The following is a 23,368-nucleotide window of genomic DNA, read 5'->3' on the forward strand; positions in this document are numbered from 1 at the left end:
TATCTAACACCCCTCTCCTGATAGCTGCTACCAAACAGCCCAACCCCTGGAATGAGTGCTGACCCCTCAGTCTCCCCCATAACTTAAACACAACCTCTCCCAGAACTCCAGCCATGTGGGTATTCTGGGCCTACAGTTTACCTCTTCAAGGGGCATGCGAACAGCATTAACGTAACACACAAACAGATTTTGTACAGCATTCTAAAACCAGTCTTTCTTAATAGCATGAAAAAATACACAGATCTATACAAAAATAAACACTATACACATTTCTCTGCTTCAGTTCCCTCACCACTTTCTAAGCATTCTTTGTGCTGGGGTCAGGACCCTCTCGAGCCACCTAGGCCCCTTCTGCTGCAGCATATGGGTTGACTTCTCAAATATGGAGCCTTCTCTCCTCAGCTAGCCTTCTCTGGTCTTGGCTGGTCCATCCCTTTCCTCTCTCCTGCCCAAAACTTCTTGTATGGTTCCCTCAGGGCTGGTCTACACTACATAGTTAGGTCAACATAAGGCAGCTTATGTTGACCTAAGTTATGTCAGTGTAAACTACAGCCTTCTTCCTACCAATGTAAGTGCCCTAGTACATCAACATAACAACTCCACCTCCAGGAGAGGCATAAGGCTTATGCCTGCATAATTAGGGCAATGCAGTGTGTACTGGCTAGCTTGTCAATTTCACAGAAGTGTGAAATTGACAAGAAAGCCAGGCAGCTAAAGCCCAGCTGTCCTCCACTCCCCTGGAGGACTGGGTGGCTGGACCCTGCTAGGAACCAGGGTAAAAAGCCTGAGCAGCCTCCCCACCCACTCCCTACCAGGAGCCAGACCACCTTTCAATTTCATGGATCAGTGAACAGGGGGGCAAGAAGCCCTGGGTGGCTTCCCCCACTCCCGGCGTGGAACAGGGGAAGGGATGGGGCTCTCAGCTCCCCACACTACCCCTCTTAGGTCAGCTGAAGTGCTCCTGGTGAGGGGACACATCACTGACCCAAGGAGGGTAGCGTAGACATGCACCACCACAGTTAAGTACTGCAGTGGTTTTGTAGTGTAGACATACCCTCACAGTATGTCTACAAAGGCAAGTTTCTGCACCACAAGTTATACCACTTTTATTAAAACGCTAGAATTAAACAGCTGTTGCGTGTCCACACTGTTGTGACACTGCAGCACATCCACATTAGCAGCTCTTGCAATGGCAAAGACAGCAGTGCATTGTGGTAACTATCCCACTGTGCAACTGACTGCAGGGTGCTTTGGGAAGGGTTTGCAATGCCTCATGGGCCAGGCACCATGTCACATGATGGAGGTTTCCCAACCCCGTTGTTCCATGGCCATCCTACTACATTGCCAGCTGCTTTTCAATGGAAGGGTGGGGGGAAGAAAATGTGTGACAGGGAGGGAGGGGGGGGGAAGAGAGAGAGAGAGAGAGAGAGTGTGTGTGTGTGTGTGTGTGTGTGTGTATATGGAATGGGGGAAGAGAGACAGTTTTGGGGGACAGAGTGTGTTGGCATGTTGTCTTGTAAGTTCAAACAGCAGCAGGAAGCAACCAGTCCTGAAGCAGGGGGAAACCCTGACATCAGCCCCCGCTTCCCTCCCTGGGCTCTCTGCACAGCACTCTAACACACGCACAGCACTCTAACACATGCGCACACACACACCTGTGTTCAACAGCTCGAGCATTCCATATTAATCGTTTGCTTTGTGTCCGGAGCAGATTAGCACAGCATGCAAAGGCCTCCAGAAACAGCACTTTGAAAGGGAAGGGGTGCATGTCTCCAGGGCAGCTGAGTTCAAAACAACGAGCAAAGCGGTCACTTGAGGCATTATGGGACAGCTCCAGAGGCCAATTACAGGGCAGAAAGCAATCAAGTGTCTACGCTGGGAACAGAGCTCTGGAGCCTCTGCATAAAAACCCTTACGACTCTCGTCAAGGTGGTGTTTTTTTTTTTTGTTTTTTTTTTGTTTTTTTTGCAGCGCTGCAACTGAGGAGTTTCTGCGCACAAAGTGGCTTGGCAGCATGTACACGTCTGCAGTTTGAGCGCAAAAACCTGCCTTACTGCGCAGAAACTTGCTAGTGTAGACAAGCCCTCAGTCTTCCCACTCAGCAGTTTTTAAAAGGCTAGCCTCAATAACTTGGCTTTTGTCCTTCCCTTTTGGGATTTTTACATCCTTCAAATGAAGAATGTTGGAGAAAACTGGCTTCTCCTAGGATGCAGTTACTTTTTGTTCTCCGCAGGTAAAGCCTGCTCACATGCTGATAGTCCTTAACAATAGGCTACTTTCCCTTGTCTAGGAAGGGCTTGCCTAAAGACTGGTCAGCAGTGGTGGATACACAGAACTAGAGACATTCCATGATACAGCAATCATAGTAACAGCTTCTTAATATCAACTAGAATTTATAGATTGTACAGACAGATTACCCAAATCATCAGAGCAACCTTTAAAAGTCTGGTGTTACAAAACAGTATGCACTAATCTAAGGCAAACAGCAAGAGTGTAGTTAAAGATATGTTGTAGAACAATAACTGAGAATTAGCATTTTTCGCAGTAAAACCAGACCACATGGAAGGAAATGGGTTCATCTGTTTCAACCATCTGTTAGAGGTTAGAAGACTGATACCACCAAGAAAACGGTTAGTTCCTCCAGGAGAGATGGCAATGATTGTTTAAGGTCTTGGGGCTTGTCTACACTTACATTTTATAGCACTCTAACTTGCTGGCTCAGGAGTGTGAAAAATCACCCCCTGAGCGCAGCAAGTCTGAGCGCTTTAAAGTGCTAATGTAGACAGACTCCGAGCGCTGGGAGCCACGCTCCGAGCACGCAGAGCTAATCCCCTTGTGGAGGTACTTGCACGTCAAAGCGCTGCTGCGGGAGCATTCCCATGGCAGCGCTTTGAAGTTTCCAGTGTAGACATACCCTTAGAGTTACTTTGAATTGAGATAGTGTTATTGTCATGAAATTCCTATAATCAGTGCTGGCCTTCCTTTTGGCACTCCGTTCTTGAGTGGAGTGGAAGAACTCCTGAGCCTTAGAGCTGAGCCAAAGAACTTGTAAGCAGCTTTTCTGTCACTTGTTACTGTCAGTTTCATTAGTTCTGATTTTGCATACAGACTCAACTCCCTCATTGCAAGTTATATCCCTGGGCCATGGATAAGATTTTGGAATTTCATAGAAAAACATCTTAAACTTTTAGAAGGACGGGTAATGAAAGGGCTTTGGCCCTCTCAAGGAATTCTTGTTGCATTCAATTAACAGTAACGTAACTGTTGTGATAATAACTAGATAACGTAACTAGAGGTGATAATAAATTTACAAATGCAACTACTACTCATATACAGATAACCTAAAAAGAATTTTCAGTAGGCCAAGTAATATAGGAGCCCTTAAAACTGACAACCTGAACATTGCCTAGGACAGGAGTAGGCAACCTTCCAGTGTGCCAAGTTCACTGTAATTTAAGGTTTCGCGTGCCGATAATACATTTCAACGTTTTTAGAAGGTCTCTCTCTAAATGTATATTTAGATACAACAACAGTTTATTTATATAAGTAAATAAGGTTTTTAAAATATTTAAGAAGCTTCATTTAAAATAAAATTAAAATTCAGATCATATCAGTTTAGTGTGATCCTTGCTCTCGCTTTTCCTTGCTGAATTTTCCAATGTGGGCTATAGCAGGGGGTGGCTGAAGAGCGCTGGGTCGAGGCCAGGAGCAGAGCCCTGGGCTGTCAGCCGGAACCCCAGACCAGCAGCAGGATGAACCGCTCAGCCCACCGCCGGCTCCGTTCAGTCCGCTGCTGGTCTGGGGTTCCAGCAGGGGTGAAAGTAACTTAAATTTTTTACAGGTACTGTCATATTGCAACCCCCCTCGGGGGGAGGAGCTCAGGGGCTGGGAATGTGTGTGTGTGTGTGGGGGAGCACTCAGGGCAGGGGGGTGGGGGGCGGGGATGTGGATGATGCAGGTGTCAGGGCTGGGAGCATGGGAGGTGCAGGAGTCAGAGCTGGGTTGCATGAGGGGCTCAGGGCAGGGGGTTGGGGTTTAGGTGTAGGGGGGGAGTCTTGGGGGGGCTGGGGGGCTTGGGGCTGGCCTGGGACAGTCCCAGTTGCAGCCAGGTTACCTGGATGGCGGATGGGTCCCTGCCCCACGCTGTTCCTGCCAAGGGAACTGTGGGCCAGCTGTGTGGGGGCACTGCATCTGCAGGCAAATGGGGGACAGCAGCAGAAGGCTCCCTGGCCTGCCGCTCCCTTCCCCTTCCCTCCAAGGGGCCACAGCTGTGCACGCCACAGGGACAGCACATGCCTGTAGTGCCCTGGTATCCAGCCAGTGGCGAGAGAGGGGCAGCAGGACAGGCTGGGACCCGGATACATCCACCACGACTCCCGCTGGCCCCTTTCACTTGCCTGACTGCCTGCTGCTTAATCCGATGCATGGGGCCGCCAGTGCCAGCCTGCAGGAGAGTTCCGGCAGCCAGCAGGACCCCAGCTGGGAGCGCCCCAGCATCGGCCAGCCTTGTTTAGCCCTGTGCATGCTCCACCTTACTTTCACTTCTAGGTTCCGGCTGCCAGCCCCAATGTCAATGTAGTAGGTCAACGCAACGTCAGTGCAGACACTGCATTGCTTATGTTGACTGTTACTGACTTTTAGTAGCCTTCCCATAATGCCCTGCACTGACAGTACAATTGATACAAGTGCTCCAGGTGAGGACGTGCACCACCAACACAAGGAGCAAGATGTAGACATGCACAAGCTACATAATTACTGTGGCATCTGTATGCCAATGTAAAGTTGACTTAATTTTGTAGTGTAAACAAGCCCACAAAAACAGGTGAGAGCAAGGGAAAGAACTCAAGAGGGAAGACAGAAAGGCTCCTCCCCTTCTCCTAACATTCCCCTAGAGAATAGTACCTAAGGAGTTCTAAAGAGAGCAATACGGTGTTTGAAGAACTGCTGGTTAGAATGTTAGCTAATGAAAATTCCATGGCAGTTGTAGCAGCTGAAATGAGAGAGGACAGACAGCTCAAGGAAGAAAGCACTGAAGATGAACTCCAGCATCAAGCTTCCTACTTTACTCTCCCAGAGCTAACCCATGAGATGCAGGGTGGAGGGTAGAAGTGTGGTTGGATGGAAATGATAAAGTTTAAAACATACTTTTTCAAAATGTGACGAACAATGTATCACATTTATACACTTAAGATTTACACTGCTGCATACACAGTAGCTATTCACCTGTCATATTCTTTTAGGGAGTGTATGGGAAAGGAGACCCAGGGCTTCTACAGCAGCGTATCAACAAGATCATACACCAGAATGGTTGCATCTGCTCAACACATACAAACAATATTTGCATAAAAACAAGTTGCAAATCTCATTAAACTGAAATCTCCTTCCAAGCTAGATTTACATTTTAGGGTGATCTGAGTAACAAGTAAAAGTGATTTTTTTTAAATGTGATGAATTTTTACTTAATGTCACTATAATGTTAGATATTTTCTTTAAAAACTATTTTCCGGTAAGACTATCAAAATTATATGCTCCTTCAAAACATGTTTTAAAATACTTTCACCAGTTACTAATTTTTTAAAAGAGCTGATGTATTATTTACTCAGATATATTGTTCCACCACTACTCCTGCAATAGAAATCACAATATTTATATGCTATTATGTGAATAATATTTTCGTCCATCTGTAATTGATGAATTCATGTGTAACTCATGCTACTTTAATAACTTTATAATCGTGTCTAAGTTTGTCATTTGGCAAGCAGCTGCCAGGCCTATCCTCTTTATGACTCATCTTTGATTCTGCTGATTGGTTCACCATCACCCACTGGTGAATTATAATCAACACAGAATGTTGTTAAATAGTTAAATACAAATACGTATATTAAGGGTTCTAATAATACTGATAAAAAGCCAGGGAACAGATTTGAGTCATTCTACCCTGCTAGTAGAACATGCTTTTGGGGGGACAGAGGAGAGGTTGAAAGTTCTGATGAAAGAATATTCTTTTCCAGAGAGTGTGTTGTGTCTAAATTTTGTAGACAGAGGTTTTTTTAATTTTATATAATAGGGTTACCATATTTAGTGCCTCCGAAAGGAGGACACTTTAAAGGGGCCCCAGCCCCGCCCCCAGCCCCGCCCCCTCCCCAAAGTCTCCGCCCCCTCCCCTGCTTCCCGCGAACATTTGAGTCGCGGGAAGCCTGAAGCAGGTAAGGGGGGGTGTGTGTGTGTGTGTGGGGGGGGGGGGGTGTGGGGGGGGAGGAGGCGCGGCCCACCCCCGGCACCGCAGGTCCACAGCCCGTCCCCCGAGCCCCCAGCCCGGCCCGGCACCGCCGGCCGAGCCCCCGACCCGGCACCCGAGTCCCCGGCCGGGCCCGGCACCGGGCCCCCCCGAGCACCGGCACCCGAGCCCCCGGCCCGGCCCCCGGCCCCCCCGAGCACCGCCGGCCGAGCCCCCCGGCCCGGCCCCCGGCCCCCGGCCCCCCCGAGCACCGCCGGCCGAGCCCCCCGGCCCGGCCCCCGGCCCCCGGCCCCCCCGAGCACCGCCGGCCGAGCCCCCCGGCCCGGCCCCCGGCCCCCGGCCCCCCCGAGCACCGCCGGCCGAGCCCCCCGGCCCGGCCCCCGGCCCCCGGCCCCCCCGAGCACCGCCGGCCGAGCCGCCCGGCCCGGCCCCGGCCCCGGGCCCCCCCGAGCACCGCCGGCCGAGCCCCCCGGCCCGGCCCGGCCCCGGGCCCCCCCGAGCACCGCCGGCCGAGCCCCCCGGCCCGGCCCGGCCCCGGGCCCCCCCGAGCACCGCCGGCCGAGCCCCCCGGCCCGGCCCGGCCCCGGGCCCCCCCGAGCACCGCCGGCCGAGCCCCCGGCCCGGCCCCGGGCCCCCCCGAGCACCGCCGGCCGAGCCCCCGGCCCAGACCGGCACTGCCGGCCAGGCCCCCCGAGCCCCCGGCCCGGCCCCGGGCCCCCCCGAGCACCGCCGGCCGAGCCCCCGGCCCGGCACCCGAGTCCCCGGCCCGGCACCCGAGTCCCCCCGAGCACCGCCGGCCGAGCCCCCGGCCCGGCCCCCGAGTCCCCGGCCCGGCACCCGGCCCCCCCGAGCACCGCCGGCCGAGCCCCCGGCCCAGCACCCGGCCCGGCACCCGAGCCGCCGGCCGAGCCCCCGGCCCAGCACCCGGCCCGGCACCCGAGCCACCGGCCGAGCCCCCCGGCCCGGCCCCGGGCCCCCCCGAGCACCGCCGGCTGAGCCCCCGAGCCCCCGGCCCGGCACCCGGCACCCGAGCCACCGACCGCATGTCCGATTTTCCCGGACATGTCCGGCTTTTTGGGATTTCCCCCCGGACGGGGATTTGGAGCCCAAAAAGCCGGACATGTCTGGGAAAATCCGGACGTATGGTAACCCTATTATATAATATATATATACACACACACACACAGGTTAGAACAACATTAATATATGTAGAATCCAACATTAAATTATATATATTAATATATATTCTACATTTATTAATGTTATTCTAACCATTGTTTCAGAAATTTAGTAAGAACCCCTTAAATGCGGAGGGCATTAAAACAATTTAACCTGCACTGATGCAGATTCTAAAATGGCTGCTGAAAAGCACATTTCAAAAAGCCTTGGTAGAGTATGAGGCAGCGCTAAGGTCCTAGCTGATGCCACTGGCATCTTGCTGATTAAAATTAGATTACATTACATTATCAAGACACTAGACCTATATTTGGACTGTTTTTTAAATAAGGGAAATTACTTGACAGCTATTCAGAATGATAAATATGGCTTATCTATACTGACTAAGTTATAAAACAGCAACTTATTTTCTTCACTTTCCTTTGGAAAAACTCTGCAAGTTGATCTTCAGCTCTTTGATGTAGCAGGCTGCCTACAGAAGGACTTTATTTTAAATGCTCTGCAGTGACACTTTTAAAGTGAATATTTGTTCAAGAAGTAAAACTGTATTTGTGATTACAAGCTAGCCTCCAGCCACTTCAAGGAAGCCTCTTGAGGATTTTGAGAGGAACACCTCCATACACCAACCTGCAGGACTGAAAGGAAAGGAGATGAAATTCCATTCCTCCACAAAACGGAACTTCTAGCAAATATTAGAGTTTTCTTGGCATAAGATCATTTGTTGAGATACCAGAATCGAGTGTGGGGATGGTAGAGGGTACAATTAGATATAAAAAGCTGATAGCAATGTATTTGATAATAACTCCTATAAACAGATACAAGGATAGCTGTTATCTAGTTGTAAGAAATTGTTAAATTATTTGGAAGGGCAATAGAGAAGACTGGAGGACTTCTGTAACCATAGTGCAACCAATCTCAGTTTACCCTTGTTTCTGGTATACAGCAGGTAGAGTTCTTGAACCTAACCTACAATTATTTTCTTGTAGTGAATATCAGGTACAAAGTAGCAATTTCCAAAAGCCAACTTCACCACACACTGCCATTTATAATTGGAAGTGTTTAGCCTGAGGGCTTGATTAGGAAGTAACCAGTGAATCAGGGTGGATTAAAAAAAATTTTTAATGGATTTTATTTCAATCAAATGTTTTATTTAAATTAAGTATTTTTATTTAAAAAATAAACCTAATTTTTAAATTAGGACAATCTATATTAAGGCCTAGTTTATAATCAATTAAAAACAATTCAAATATTACTTTTTAATTTAATCAGTACATGTTTGCTGCCAAATTTTAAAGACAGTTCACCCACTGAATTGGTGGAAGTCCCTGGCTAAGCACCTGGAGCCAGTGTTTGCTGAAGTGCTAAACCAGCTTTTGACAGCAGCAAGCTTCTTCTGCAGGTGCGGAGAGAATATTTTCTTCATTTCAATCTACTGAACTAGTTCATTTCAAAGACTAGTTCATTCAAAATTGAGAAATCAATTGGGAGTTGAAAAAGCAGGAAGGTTTGTTTTCCTCCCCAAGCTATGAATAAAAATGAGGTGGGAGAGGAGAAGATCTGGCTAATTCTAAAATCCTGAAGGACACAGTGACCAGAAACAATTCGTTCAATTCATGAACTACAGAGAATACGTCATTTATTTAATAAATCAGTTACTCTTATATGAAAGACATGTTTTGATACTCTACAGGTTATCAATAGGCACACTCCAAGCCTTGAGCCCACCAAGTTTCAACCTGGAATATACAGCCACTAGTCCCCTGCACAATCACTGTGTTCACAGATTTGCTCCTTCCAGAGAAACAGTATACCCTCACCAGGTCTACCATAGATCACCGCTCTGCTTAACATATAGAATTTAATTATGTTTATAGTAAAATCTAGTGTCAGTTTATTTAACAAGGAATAGAGATTCAAGTAAAAGTATTGGAAACAAATGGTAACATGTAAAATAAAATCATAAGATGCTTTCTAGAGTCTAGACTTAATTAACAAGATACTATCCTGTCTAACCAAGTACTACTCATGCAAATCCCTGAAGCATTTTACAGCGACTTTGTCTGTGACCCTTTTCTCATGAGACAAACATGCTGTCTGTGTTTTCTCAGTGAAAGAGAGAGTGTGTTGCTTGTCATCCCAAGATATACAAAAACAATCCTTTGTCTTTATTCATAAACAGGGACACACACACACACCTCCCCATTGTTTGTTTCATCCTGTAGATTTCCTTTCTTGTAGATTTCGCAATCTCTTATTTTGCCGGTGGCTCATGCAAATAGGCATACATTGATTGAGGCAAATGATACACAAAATGACAAGACACAGAGATAGGCGTCTGTTACCTTGGAAATATTCCTTTCAGATAGGGAGTATGTCACCTCCTGGAGATCTGCCCTAATGCCAAGACCTTAAGAACACAATTTTCAGTATAGATACATAACTCCTTAAAGATTATCCTTCCATATATGTCGCAATGACTATGATGACCAGTGGGCTACTGGCTCTCAATAGAGCTCTCACACGATGACACCCTTAAGAAAAGTATCATGCATATATCTGATCCAGGCAATTTCTATAAAGCCCTATGCACTCCTTGTGCCCTTTGTCAATTGGCACCAAGGGATCCTTGGATCACACCCTCCAGTTGTACACTTTCTGGCTTAATCATTTGGAAAAAAGAATAAGTAGGTGTGCAAAATTTGTATTAAATAAATTGAAGACAAAGCCAACAGGTTTAAATTAGTATTTCATTTTACTTTGAAGGCCTGCTCTTGTAGTCCAGTCGGTCTTGTATATGTTAACAGCTAATAGAAAATATTAGCAGTTTTTAACCACTGCATCTGGCAAAGCACACTGCTATACCTGTGCTACCCTTTACTTAAATTTTAGGACAAAGCAACTTACTCAGTTTAAGACAGCAGAAAGAACAGATTTGCCTTTTCAATCAAAAACAACTTCAGAAGGCAGGTGGGAACTAAGCTGGTAGACCAATTTCAAAGGGAAATGCTACTTTTCACTCCTTGCAGACAGTTGTTCTCAAAATATTTCAGGGGTGGCTGGACTTCTTGAAACATCAACTGTTAAGTTAAATACTGAACTCTTTCACATAAAGGATTACTTTTTTTTAAAGTGTCATTTAAAATTTAAGGTAACATATCAGAATAGCAGTCTGTTCATTTCTGAGCAACTGGGACACATCTTCAGTGGCTGAAGGACTGGCATCAGTCCTCAGCACACCTGAACCACACACACATAACCTAAGAATAATGTGTCTCATTGCTTAATTCTTGCACAGGTACAGTATTTTTTTTTTAAGTGACTATTATGAAGATCTCTGGTTCCTATGCAAGCAAGACTCAAGTTCTACACCAAAAGCTGTTAGTGGTTATTGTATAACCAGATAATGGCATAGAGAGTACACTTATAAAGTTTGCAGATGATACGAAGCTGGGAGAGGCTGCAAGTGCTTTGGAGGATTAGATTAAAATTCAAAATGATCTGGACAAACTGGAGAAATGGTCTGAAGTAAAAAAGACAAAATTCAATAAGGACAAATGCAAAGTACTCCACTCACGAAGGAAGAATGGGAAATGACTACCTAGGAAGGAGTACTGCAGAAAGGGATCTGGGGGCCATAGTGGATCACAAGCTAAATATGAGTGAACAGTATAACACTGTTGCAAAAAAAGCAAACATCGTTTTGGGATGCATTAGCAGGAGTATTCTAAGCAAGACACGAAAGTAATTCTTCTGCTCCACTCCACACTGATTAGGCCCCAACTGGAATAGTTCTGGGTACCACATTTCAGGGAAGATCTGAACAAATTGGAGAAAGTCCAAACAAGAGCAACAAAACTGATTAAAGGTCTAGAAAACAAGACCTCTGAGGGAATATTGAAAAAATTGGATTTGTTTAGTCTGGAGACAGAGGGGACATGATAACCTTTTCCAAGGACATAAAAAGCTGTTACAAAGAGAAGGGAGAAAAATTATTCTCCTTAACCTCTGAGGATAAAACAAGAAGCAATGAGCTTAAATTGCAGCAAGAGAAGTTTAGGTTGGACATTAGGGAAAACTTCCTGTCAGGCTAGTTAAGCACTGGAATAAATTGCCTAGGGCCATTGTGGAATCTCCATCATTGGAGATTTTAAACTCTAGGGATGGTCTAAATCAGGGTGGGCAAACTTTTTGGCCTGGGGGCCACATCTGGGAATAGAAATTGTATAGTGGGCCATGAATGCTCACAAAATTGGGGTTGGGGTGTGGGAGGGGGTGAGTAGGGTTACCATATTTCAGCGAGCAAAAAAGAGGACGGGAGAAGCCCCGCCCTAGCCCCGCCCCTGCCCCTCCCACTTCCCGCCCCCCCTGACCTCCCAACCCTCCCCCCGTTCCTTGTCCCCTGACTACCCCCTCCTGGGACCCCTGCCCCTAACTGCCCCCCAGGACTATCTAAGCCTCCCTGCCTCTTGTCCCCTGACTGCCCCAACCTTTATCCACACCCCCACCCCCAGACAGACCCCTGGGACTCCCACGCCCCATCCAACCACTCCCCACCCCCTGACAGCCCCCCCCAGAAATCCCAACCCATCTAAACCCCTCTGCTCCCTGTCCCGACTGCTCCGATCCCTCTCCCCACTCCTGCCCCCTGACAGCTCCCCCCCAGAACTCCCAACCCATCTAAACCCCTCTGCTCCCTGTCCCCTGACTGCTCCGATCCCTCTCCCCACTCCTGCCCCCTGACAGCCCCCCCCAGAACTCCCAACCCATCTAAACCCCTCTGCTCCCTGTCCCCTGACTGCTCCGATCCCTCTCCGCACTCCTGCCCCCTGACAGCCCCCCCAGAACTCCCAACCCATCTAAACCCCTCTGCTCCCTGTCCCCTGACTGCTCCGATCCCTCTCCCCACTCCTGCCCCCTGACAGCTCCCCCCCAGAACTCCCAGCCCCCTACCCCCCCACTCCTTGTCCCCTGACTGCCCCCTCCTGGGACCCCTGCTCCTAACTTCCCTCCAGAACCCCACCCCCTACCTAAGACTCCCTGTTCCTTGTCCCCTAACTGCCCCCTCCTAAGACCCCCCCCCCAACTGCCCACCAGGACCCTACCCCCTACCTGTACCCTGACTGCCCAAAACTTTCTCCACTCCCCCCAAAAAGCCCCCCCCCATTTCTTGACTGCCCCCTCCAGAACCTCCCTGCCCCTTCTCCTGCCCCCCTTACCCTGCTGCTCAGAACAGGGTGTTGGGCTCTGTGCGAGCCGGACACGTGGCTAAGCTCCCCAGCACAACAAAACCCGGTCCCTGGCCCTGCACAACAAAACCCGGTCCCTGGCCCGGACCGGGTTGCAGGGGAGAGCTGCCCTTGTATCAGCACAAAGTGCTCTCGCTCCCGTTTTGCTAGCTGCATGGCAGTAACTGCTCCCAGTTGCAAAAGGGGAGGGCTGCACTTTGTGCTGAGACACTTGCTCAGAATGCAGGGCGGAGCTCCTCTCCAGCTGCTCCGGAGTCCAGCCCGGGACTTTCCTGCAGCCCTCCCAGCCGCTCCGGGGGAGGGGGGAAATCCCGGACATTGTGAGTGCTTTACAAATTCCCCCCGGACGCTATTTTTAGCACAAAAAGGAGGACATGTCCGGGTAAATCCGGACGAATGGTAACCCTAGGGGTGAGGGCTCTGGGGTGTGGGCTGGGGATAAGGAGTTTGGGGTGTAGGAGGGTGCTCTGGGATGGGACCGAGGGGTTCAGAGGATCAGGGCTGGGGCAGGGGGTTGGGGCATGGAGAGAGGCTCGGGATGCAGGCTCCGTGCGGCACTCACCTCAAGCGGCTCCCAGAACCAGTGGCATATCCCTTCTCTGGCTCCTAAGCAGAGGCACGGCTAAGCGGCCCTGCACACTGCCCCATCTGCAGGTACCGCCCCTGCAGCTCCCATTGGAGTGCTGAAGGGGGCAATTGGAGCATGTAGGAGCCAGAGCCTGTGCCCTGGCTGGAGCACCAGAGCAGGGCCAAGCCACACAGTATGGCCCTCGACCCAGCGCCCTGGCTGGAGCGCCAGAGCGGGGCCAAGCCACATGGTGTGGCCCCCATCCCAGCACACTGGCTGGAGCGCCGGAGCAGAGCAAACCCCAGACCCCGCTCTCCAGAGGGAGCGTGCGGCCTGGCTTAAAATGACTCACGGGACGTAGTTTGCCCACACCTGCTCTAGGCTGCAGAATACCTGTAAGTAACAAATCTGTTGAGTAAGAGGTGCCATTTTTACATAGTCACTTTTCAAAGCAGAAGAGCTCTAACTGCACGTGCTATGTTTTGGTCACAGATTTTAATCAAAAGAGAGGCCAGTGTGTTCTCTCTGGTCATTTTGGTCAAAACTCTCCCTTGTACCACTGCCCTTCCCACAGAAGCAGCTGTCTTGCTTCTGACTCTCCCTAGAGGGCCTCATACAAGTCTCCCTGCTTAACAACAGTGTTGCCCCTTTCTGGCCCAGTACTGAGTTTTTCTACATGGGAAACCCCTAGTACAAGGCTGCTCACTGAGATCCCAAAGCCTGGAAAGATGGACCCGGGCACTTCCCTTCTTTTGAGCAGCTGCACTGCAGTACAAAGGAACCACAGAGCTTTAGTTTTGGGGAATCTCCATGGTCTACATTATACAGGAGTTCAGACTAGATGATCACAATGGTCCCTTCTGGCCTACAAATCAATGAACCTGCCAGACAAAGGAAAGCACTTAAACTTACACAATAATGACTCTTTGGATCAGGAGCGGATTTACCATGAAACAAACCGTGCAGTGGCACAGGCCCCCAACAACAGGGGGGGCCCCAAAATGCAAGACAAATATCGGACAACCTTCCCGCGAGTCGCGCCTGGTGGCGCAGCAGGGCTCAGGCAGGCAGGCTGCCTGCATGCTGCGGCCAGTGGCCCCACGCCACTCCCAAAGCGGCCAGCTGCTGGCACGTCTCTGCATGCTCCCTGCCTGCTCTGCCTCCCTCTCTATGCACCGCTTCGTTCCCAGAAGCGGCCAGCATGTCCCTGCAGCTCCTGGGGGCATGGGGGGGGTGTCTCTGCGCACTGCCCCCGCCCCAAGCGCAGGCTCCACAGCTCCCATTGGCCGGGAACTGTGGCCAATGGGAGCTGCAGGGGCAGTGCCTGCGGGCAGCAGCTCATGGAGACCCCCTGGGCCCCCCGCCACCTAGGATCTGCTGCCGGGGGGGGGTGCCAGTCGCTGTGGGAGCCATGCCACCCAAGGTAAGCGCTGCCCCCCTCCTGCACCCCAACCCCCTGCACCAGCCCAAAGCCTGCACCCCACACCCAAACTTCCTTCCAGAGCCCACCCCTGACACCCCATCCTGCACCCCAACCCCCTGCCCCAATCAAAGTACCTCACTTTATTTTCATTTACTTCCTATTACTTATAATATAGGAGGAGGATGAAGAAAAAAAGAAAAAACGGGGGGGGGGGAGGATGAGAGAGAATATTCTTTTTCTTGGCTGGATCCCAAGACGGGGGGCCCCAAAAATGAAGCTGTGCACAAGGCCCCACTAACTCTAAATCTGCCACTGCTTTGGATGCAATTGCTGTATGGAAAACTTCAACTCTTTCTATAGGGAGTTTCATCCTTGGTGCTTATAAATCATTGACCCCCCACATCATAGGCAAGCCATAACAATCCATTACTTTGGGCTGGACTTCAAAGTGGAAGAGGACTCTGGTGTTAATGCCTGCTTCCTACATTGGGGAGATTTGTTATTTACAAAGCCCAAACACAGGGAGACTGCTTTTGGAACTAGTGAGGCAAGATGATGGGCAAGTCTAATTTGGGCTCCAATATAGAGTAAGCATATATTTAGTGTGTTAAAAACATCTATTTATTTTTCTCCAGTAGCACGTTAGCTTTATTTGTTGGGGTACTGTATACACATTGTATTTTCAATTCATCATGTTTATGTTGGCAGGGTTTAATACCTGAAGATAGCAAAACATGAGCCAAGATTTCTGCCACTTACAAAATGAAAGAAATATTTTTTTAAATGATGAAGCTTAGTGCCTCAATATTCCAAAGCAATCTTACCATCCATGTTTTGGAACATAAAGATAAAATTGCTCATTTTACAAGTAACTGTGAAGCACTAAATATTCACATAATTTGATTAAACAGTTCTAGTTCTCTAAATTTCATGGTATTTCATATTGTGGAAAGCTGGTCAAAGCAACAAGTTTGTCCCATTGCTTTACAACACTAACCTATTATGTCACCTGTTCATGAGGTGCTAATTCCAATAGTACTAAAGTTGGAATAGCTTATAAAAATAAGGCATGAAGGAATCAGCATATTTAACAATACAGTTCTCACAGTATTAGTTACAAAGGGATGGAAGCCATCACCTCTGAAATTTGTCAATTAAGATCAATTACACAACTTCCTTTCGCAACAAAATTGTTTCTGGTCAGATAGAAGTCACGTAAACAAAATAAATCTATCTATGCATATCTTGTAATTTTAAATAAGATTTTCAAAAGAATTAAATTAGATGTTTTAACAAACTGGCAGACAATTCACAGATAGAAATCTATTGAACAACTCATAAGATGTACTACAATTCGTCTTATTACAAAACTTTTTTAAAGTCATGTAATTGGTAAAGCAAAAACAAAGGCACAAGTTAAAAGTGCCCCCCCAGAAATCAGTATATGGAGAGACTAGAAATGGATTCTATCTGGTTACAAACATTTAATAATGTTAAAAATTAAGTTTTCAAACAAGATGAAATCTACATAGGTAAGACTTCTCTTCCTCTTTCGCTATTGTAAACACGAGATTTTTTTTAAATAATGACATGCTCTGGGGTAATGATGTTCTGATGACTCAATCTCTAGGTGGTTAAAATAACCTAGAAATACTGAGTCATATAGGAAGCAGCAGCATCTGAGCAAATCGTCATACAGGACCCAATCTTTTCTTCCATGTACGTCAACTGGAGTTTTGCTAATGACTTCAATGACATTAAGATCAGGTCCATTAAGAAACAAAAACGACAACGAAAACAAACTCATGTAGGCAATTGCTAAAATGTGAGGAAAGCCATGTATCATTTGACTGCAGGAAGTTTATGAAGATTATAAAGAAAAACAGCTAGAAATAAATTAAGAAACCAGTGGGTCATGCACTTCAGGCATGACACCAAACTGACTTATTTTTATATGGCACTGTTTAAGTCCACATTTGTTTTTCTCGTTGTATGGGTGGATTGTGGTTTTTTAGGATAAATTTTCATTCTTACCCCAAAAAAATCTTATTCCTGCTTGACATTTTTATAGCTGTTAACATCTTGGCATTTCTTTCGGCCTAATCCTGCAAATCCTTACTCACATTAGTAAACCCACTGATTTCAATTGACTACTTGTTGAATAAGGGTGCAAAGGAGCAAGCCCTTTGTTTGTAAATACAGCTTACAGCATTGTGTTCTCATTTCTTGTATTAAGTGTTGTTTCACTGAAGTCCCAAAGGGTGGAGAGTGCTGAAAGAAGCAGGAAATGGTTTATATGATAATTCTCTTCCAACTAACAATGCTATTAAGACAATTAATATTTTGTTAAATACTCCTCCGTGAGAAATCAATTTCAATAGCTAAGATGGTCTTTAAAAGGTTTAATTTTTTCTGTACAGAATAGACCGTTTTAGAGCACTTCATTTAGTTCATTTGTTGAGAGATGCTTCTCAGTTTTGGTTTGAATTAATCTCGACAAACCCAAAGGGGAGTTCACTTCTGCACACAAGACAGCAAAGAGAACTAGTTCTACTTTGGTTTGTCACTAAGGATACAGCTGAGAACACTTCAAAACTTACCCTTTTCAGCAAGCCTAGCAGTGAAAAAATTTCCTTTCAGTTTTAGTTAAGGAATTAGAATTTTTAAAAAATAAGGGTGCAGATAGGGAGGATAAAGCTTTACTTCTAAATTTTGGAGACCCTCTCTCTGTCCTCCTTAAAAATGCATTTATTTTGTTTGCAAGTATTAAAAATATGCCAGTTTTAAAAAAAAAAGTGTTAAGAACCAAAATGTACTATGTGTCCTAAAAAGTTTCTTCTTAAGACACCTCTTAACATATGAAAAAAAGGCCCAATCCTGCAAGCAGATCCACACAGGTGGATCCTTAGCCCACAGAGTCCCATTGACTAAAATGGGATTCCATGCTGGGGTACAGGTCTGCCTGTACAGATCTCCCTAAGGAATTGGGCCCCAAACTGGCAACTAAGGATCTGATCCTGCAAAAGCTTATTAACAAGTGTCTTTGCTCATGCAAGTAGTGCCATTGACGCACTGACTCCAATGGGACTAAAAGAATCAACCAGGCTGACCTTAAATTTCAAGTTAAAATCCAGATCTTACATTAGTAACACACAAGCACAGTGTACTTGACATATTGGATCCTCTTATTATAGTCTTATTTTTCCTGCTGGAAGAGTGACTTAGCAAATTCCAAACTAGCCCTCCCAAGGAAAGAAATTATCTATTAAATAATATACATCTCTAAAAACATGTTGAGCCTGAGACCACATTCTTTAGAAATTAGCATGCAGCTTCTTGGTGTTTCCAGCACCCCACAACTAAATGAAACTCAAATGTGACAAATGATATAATACACATGAAATTACAACACTGCAAATAATGAGAAAAATGGTTGGGTCAATTGACTCCAAGAAATCAAGTAGGCAAATGCAGAAAGAGTCTGAAATGTCTTTTCTGAAAGGGTATCATAGAAGCAAATCTAGTATTTTTTTCTTTTATAGAAATAAGCTTTACAAGTATTAATTTAGCCTCCCTGCACATCTGTGAATTAAGGAAGTGTTCTCCCTCCATTTATACACAGGAGAACTGAGGAACGGAGAAGTTAAACACCAACATTTTCTAAAATGTCCACTAATTTTGGATGCCTCAAACTTTAATTACCCGCTCTGATATACCTGGGGGCCTGATTTTCAGAGGTGCTAAGTACCCGTAAGTTCATTTAAGTCGATTAAAGTGCTGGCCCTGAATGGAAATCAGGATCTACTGATCTCAAGTTAAGCACCCAAAAACTGGGGAACCCAAAAAATCAGTGAACAATTCTGAAAATGTTGGCCTATAGGACTTGCCCAAAGTCAGAAAGAAAATTCAGGGCTGAGTCAGGAATACCCCAGTCCTCTATCAGTATTGCATCCAAACACTGGACCATACCTCCTCTCTACAAACATGTCACGCAGTTTGGAAGTATGCTTAAAAGGTCACAGCCACAAAATGCAGATTTTTTTTACTCTCCTCCTGTATTTCCTATTATTTCAATAGGAAGCTGGCCACTGCTTGAGGGGGCTCAGAGAAGAGCCACGAAAATGATAAATGGATTGGAAAACAAGCCTTATCGAGAAATATTGTATTGAGCTCCTTGAGTCTATTTCACTCAAAGACCATGTCAAGGGATAATTTGATCACAGTCTAAGTACCCACAGAGGAAAAGAAATTTGACAATACAGGGCTCCTCGATCTAGCAGACTAAGGTATAACATGATCTAATGGGTTGGAAGTTAAAACTAGACAATTCAGACTCAATTTTTTTAAGAGTGAGGGTACTTATCCATTGAAATAACTTCAAGGGTTGTGGTCGATTTTCCATCGCTGGAAATCTTTAAATCAATATTGGATGTTTTTCGAAAAGATATGCTCTAACTCAAACACGAATTAATTCACGGAAGTTCTGTGGCCTGTGGTAAGCAGGAGGTCAGACTAGCTGATCACAATGGTCCCTTCTGGCCTTTGAATCTATGTATACAGTGGTTAAACTGTTATTAAACTATGAGAAATAAATAGCCAAGATCAATAACCCTAGTCTAGGATTATGTTCTACAGCTTTTTTTTGCATGTGTATTTCCAACATTTGGCATGTTTCTCATAGGAGTCAGCTATTTCAGAAGGGCTGGGATTAAAAATAAATACAATCCTATTTCATTGCTATGGTAAATTATTATTGGCTAACTTTCTGAACACTGCATATTGAAGTTCAAACAGTCTTCTTGAACCAACCATTAAAAAGAAAAATATAAACAGTTCAATCGCTTCTACAAGGATCACAGTTGACAATTAAACGAGTTTACCAAATTTAACCCTAAATAGCTGCATCTCAGAGGTAGGTGATGCATGCCATACAACAAACTTAACAGTTTAAATTTGGCACCACTCTAATATATACCGGTAAGTTAAGTTTCTATCAAAACAAAAAAACGAGTCTTTAATTTGCAAATAATGAAGATTAAAATCAGGCAATAATATGCAACAAACAATTTTCCCCAGAAATAAAGAATGAAAAATAATTGCTGCTCTTCTGCCCACAATATAATTTTAGATAAATCGGGGATAGCATAATCTGAACAAGTTATAAACTGGGGAGCTATTTAAAGAAAAACAGTGTTCAGGTCTCCACATTTATACAATTAAATTGCTCTTCTTTTCAGGCACAGAATCAACAGTGGTCCTTCATGTCCTCCTTTCAATACAGTGCAGGTCCTATTCCATATTGAAATAGGCACCATTTGAACTGATTATCACAATTGCAGAAGTACATATATGCCAAAAGTAATGCAGTTTTCCTTTTAACAACCACAAGTAATAGAAGTGTTCTATGTGTGTCCTTGCACACACACACTTGCATACAGAGTGTTATCACAAATTAGTTCAAACTAACAATATTAAAACCCAGCCCAATCCAACAACATTCTAAACCAGGGGTGGCCAACCTGCGGCTCCTTGTATAGGCACCGACTCCGGGGCTGGAGCTACAGGCACCAACTTTCCAATATGGGGGTTCTCACTGCTCAACCCCTGGCTCTGCCACAGGCCCTGCCCCCATTCCACCCCTTCCCACCCCCTCCCCTGAGCCTGCCATGCCCTTGTTCCTCCCCCTCTCCCCCAGAGCCTCCTGCACGCCACGAAACAGCTGATCAGGAGATGCGGGGAGGGAGAGGGAGGTGCTGATCAGCAGGGCTACCAGTGGGCAGGTGGCACTGGGAGCGGGGCGGGGGAGCTGATGGCGGGGGGAGCTGCTGACATATTACAGTGGCTCTTTGGCGATGTATATTGGTAAATTCTGGCTCAGGCTGGCCACCCCTGTTCTAAACCTCTGATACGTATAAACTCCAATTTTAGGTGTAACGATAGCTGCTTTGAAAATTTATCTGACTTAGGATTTAGGCTTCTTATCTAAAGAATACTGTGCATCTATTTATACAATACTATTAATACACTAAACTGGATATCTACAAGATACAGAATTTGTCAACTATTAAGACATACAGAATCATATACTATCACTATTCTATGTGGACAGGGTCTACTAGTAACAAAATGGAACTTTCTAAGCTGCAGAACTAGTTTATGGAACCAGTTGTGTCTCAAAAGCTTTGTTTCCAATATTGTGACATGTCATAATAAGTACAACACACATTTTCTTTAAAGGTACTTTGGACTTTAAAAAGTTAACAAAATAAAAAATTACTAGCCAGACAACATACCTTTTAATTAACACAGCATAATATTTTATATTCAGCTAAGTTTGCAAATAAATACTGTAGATAACTTAGACTTGTTCCAGATATACAAAGTCCAATTAATACATGAGTTTTCTAATAATGTTCAGAAACAGAGCAAAATAATTTAGTGTCATATTTTTTAGAAACCATATACACTACTACAAATCAAAATCAGACCACAGAACTCCTAACACTGCTAATTCACATGCTACAAAAATCACATGGCAGCAGGAAAACCGTATTTTATATGATCTACAAAAAACAGATTATTCAGAAGATTACATAAAACAAATATGCATCAGTTCTTTGAAGAGCAACTGTGGAATACATGTGGCCTAGCTATTAGTGGTACTCTTGTTTTATAAAGCGGAACACACACATGCACCACTAGAAGAGAATAAATGAATTTATCCCACTGCAATCAAACTGACTGGAAAAGACACCTTCTATATTTGGCCATTATCAGGTGTATAAACCTACTACCCCATACACAGAAAATAAGCACTACTTCTAGGCAAATATACATAACCACAGCTGAGGAAGAGTTCCACTGAGCAACTGAGTCTTGTGTCTGATCTTTTTGTAATGCAAGTCATTGTATCAAATACTAAGGCTATGGCTACACTTAAAGTACTGCAGCTGCACCACTGCAGTGCTTCTTGTCTAAACCAAGGCTTAGGTCACCTTAACTAGGTCTCTCTCGAGATCTGAACACCCCTGAGTAAGGTAGCTGGGTTGACCTAAGTCTCAGGTGTAAGCCAGACCTAAGATCATAGTCATTTTCCTTCCTGCTTGAATTCTGAGCACTGTATAGAAAAATACAGGACAAAATGCAAAGTTGAATGACATTCAAATCTCTAGAGTTTGGTTCCGTAAGGACTTTTTCAAGGGCGCTGAGCAGTCACAACCGTCACTAAAGTCAACAGGAGATGCAGTTAGCTCAGCAACTCTGAAAAGTAAAGGCCCAGGTTCTTCTGCTTGCACAGCTGTGAAATTAAATGGACAATCTAAGGTACTTCAGCCCCCAAACATTTATTTCTTTGTTTTACAAAACCTAATATGAACAGAAACGTGTCCATGCCACTGCTTTGAAATGTAAATGAAAATTTTCCTTTGATTTAAAAACACTCCCATAATGTTCCCAACTAAACCATGCCACTATTGGCCATATCAGGACTCAGGAGAACCAAAGCGAAACAAGACACACAAGTGAAACTGACGAAGCTATCACCACTGTTCAGGCAGCGTAAAATGCCCATGCCCACATTATAAATAGCCATACACATTTTAATTCTTCCAGCTATTATTAGTAACCCAGGTTAGGAAGCTGTGGTTGTGGGTATCCGCCTGCGGCGGCGACGGGGGGGGGGGGGGGGGTGTTTAAACGAGGTGCTCTTGGGTTTTGTAACTCGGGGTGTCTCTTCTGATCTGCGGGTTACAAGTCACCCGGGCACTGTGCCCCTGCCCTGACGTGGGCAGCTGAGACGATACCGCAGCATGTGGGGGCAAGTGAAACAACACAAAGAGCGGGTGGAAAAAAACTTTTCCCTGGAAAACTTTGTGACGCTGGAAACTCCTTTCCCCCCCTGCCTGGCCCAGGAGCGCTGGTCCGTCGGTGGGTCTAAGGCCCAAGCGAGGCACAATCACACGGGCCGGGGGTGGCTCCTGGAGCTCCCGGTCCTGGCGGTTACACGGGGAGGACAGCAGAGCCCAGCCAGTCTCCCCAGCCCCGAGGTGCCGGGGGGTCTCAGCCCCACAACGCCCCGGGGCCTGCTCTCCGCCCCAGCCCCTTTCTCCCTGGCCCCCGGCCTGGCCCGGAGGCAGAGAAACACCAGCCTCCCCCATCCCAACCGCGGGTCTCCTGGGGCTCACCCAGAGAGGGGGGCGCCCGACCCCGCTCCCCACCCCGCGGCTCCGGGCACGAAGCCGGCTCGGGGAGGGGGTGGGCGCGCCGGGCCCCGCGGCGGCCCCTTACCTTGGTGGCCATGGTGCTGCTGGCGCGGGGCTCCCGCCGCGCGTCTCCCCTGCCCCGCGACGGGCCCGGCTCCGCTGCTACTGGGCCGCGGGCTGGGCGGCGGCTGCTCCGAGCCGCCCAGTCACAAGTCCCGCCACCGCCCCCTCTGGCTGCCGGGGCGGTTTGGCTGCTCAGCAGAAACCCGCCGCGCTGAGCGGGCAGGAGCTAATGTAGCGCCAGGCTGTGTCCCGGCCCCTCCCCGCTCCCCCTCTTCCCTTCCCGCTCGCTCCTCTGCTCGTGTTCTCTTCCCCCTCTCGTCCCTTCTCTCTGTGCCGGGCCGCCCCCCGCTTCGTCCTCCACCCACATTTCTTCCCCGCACTAGTACCCCCCCCACACACATACACACACACGCTGTTGTTTGCACTGTTGTAGCCTCTTGTTTCTTTGTGAGG

At 46.9% G+C, this 23,368-nt stretch overlaps 1 protein-coding gene across 2 annotated transcripts in view; it reads right to left on the reverse strand.

Moving 5' to 3' along the window:
- The window catches only part of SNX9 (sorting nexin 9), a 111,752-nt gene extending 88,611 nt beyond the window's left edge, over positions 1-23,141 (reverse strand). The window contains exon 1 of one of the 2 annotated variants that reach the window (XM_054023756.1): positions 22,938-23,141. In XM_054023756.1, the coding sequence (XP_053879731.1) occupies positions 22,938-22,949 (12 nt within the window). In that variant the 5' untranslated portion in view covers positions 22,950-23,141. The remainder of the gene's footprint in view (positions 1-22,937) is intronic. The other variant, XM_054023757.1, reaches the window with a different exon arrangement.
- Between the last annotated feature and the right edge of the window lie 227 nt (positions 23,142-23,368).

Source organism: Malaclemys terrapin, chromosome 3, assembly GCF_027887155.1.
Source record: "Malaclemys terrapin pileata isolate rMalTer1 chromosome 3, rMalTer1.hap1, whole genome shotgun sequence".
NCBI classification, from domain to species: domain Eukaryota; kingdom Metazoa; phylum Chordata; order Testudines; family Emydidae; genus Malaclemys; species Malaclemys terrapin.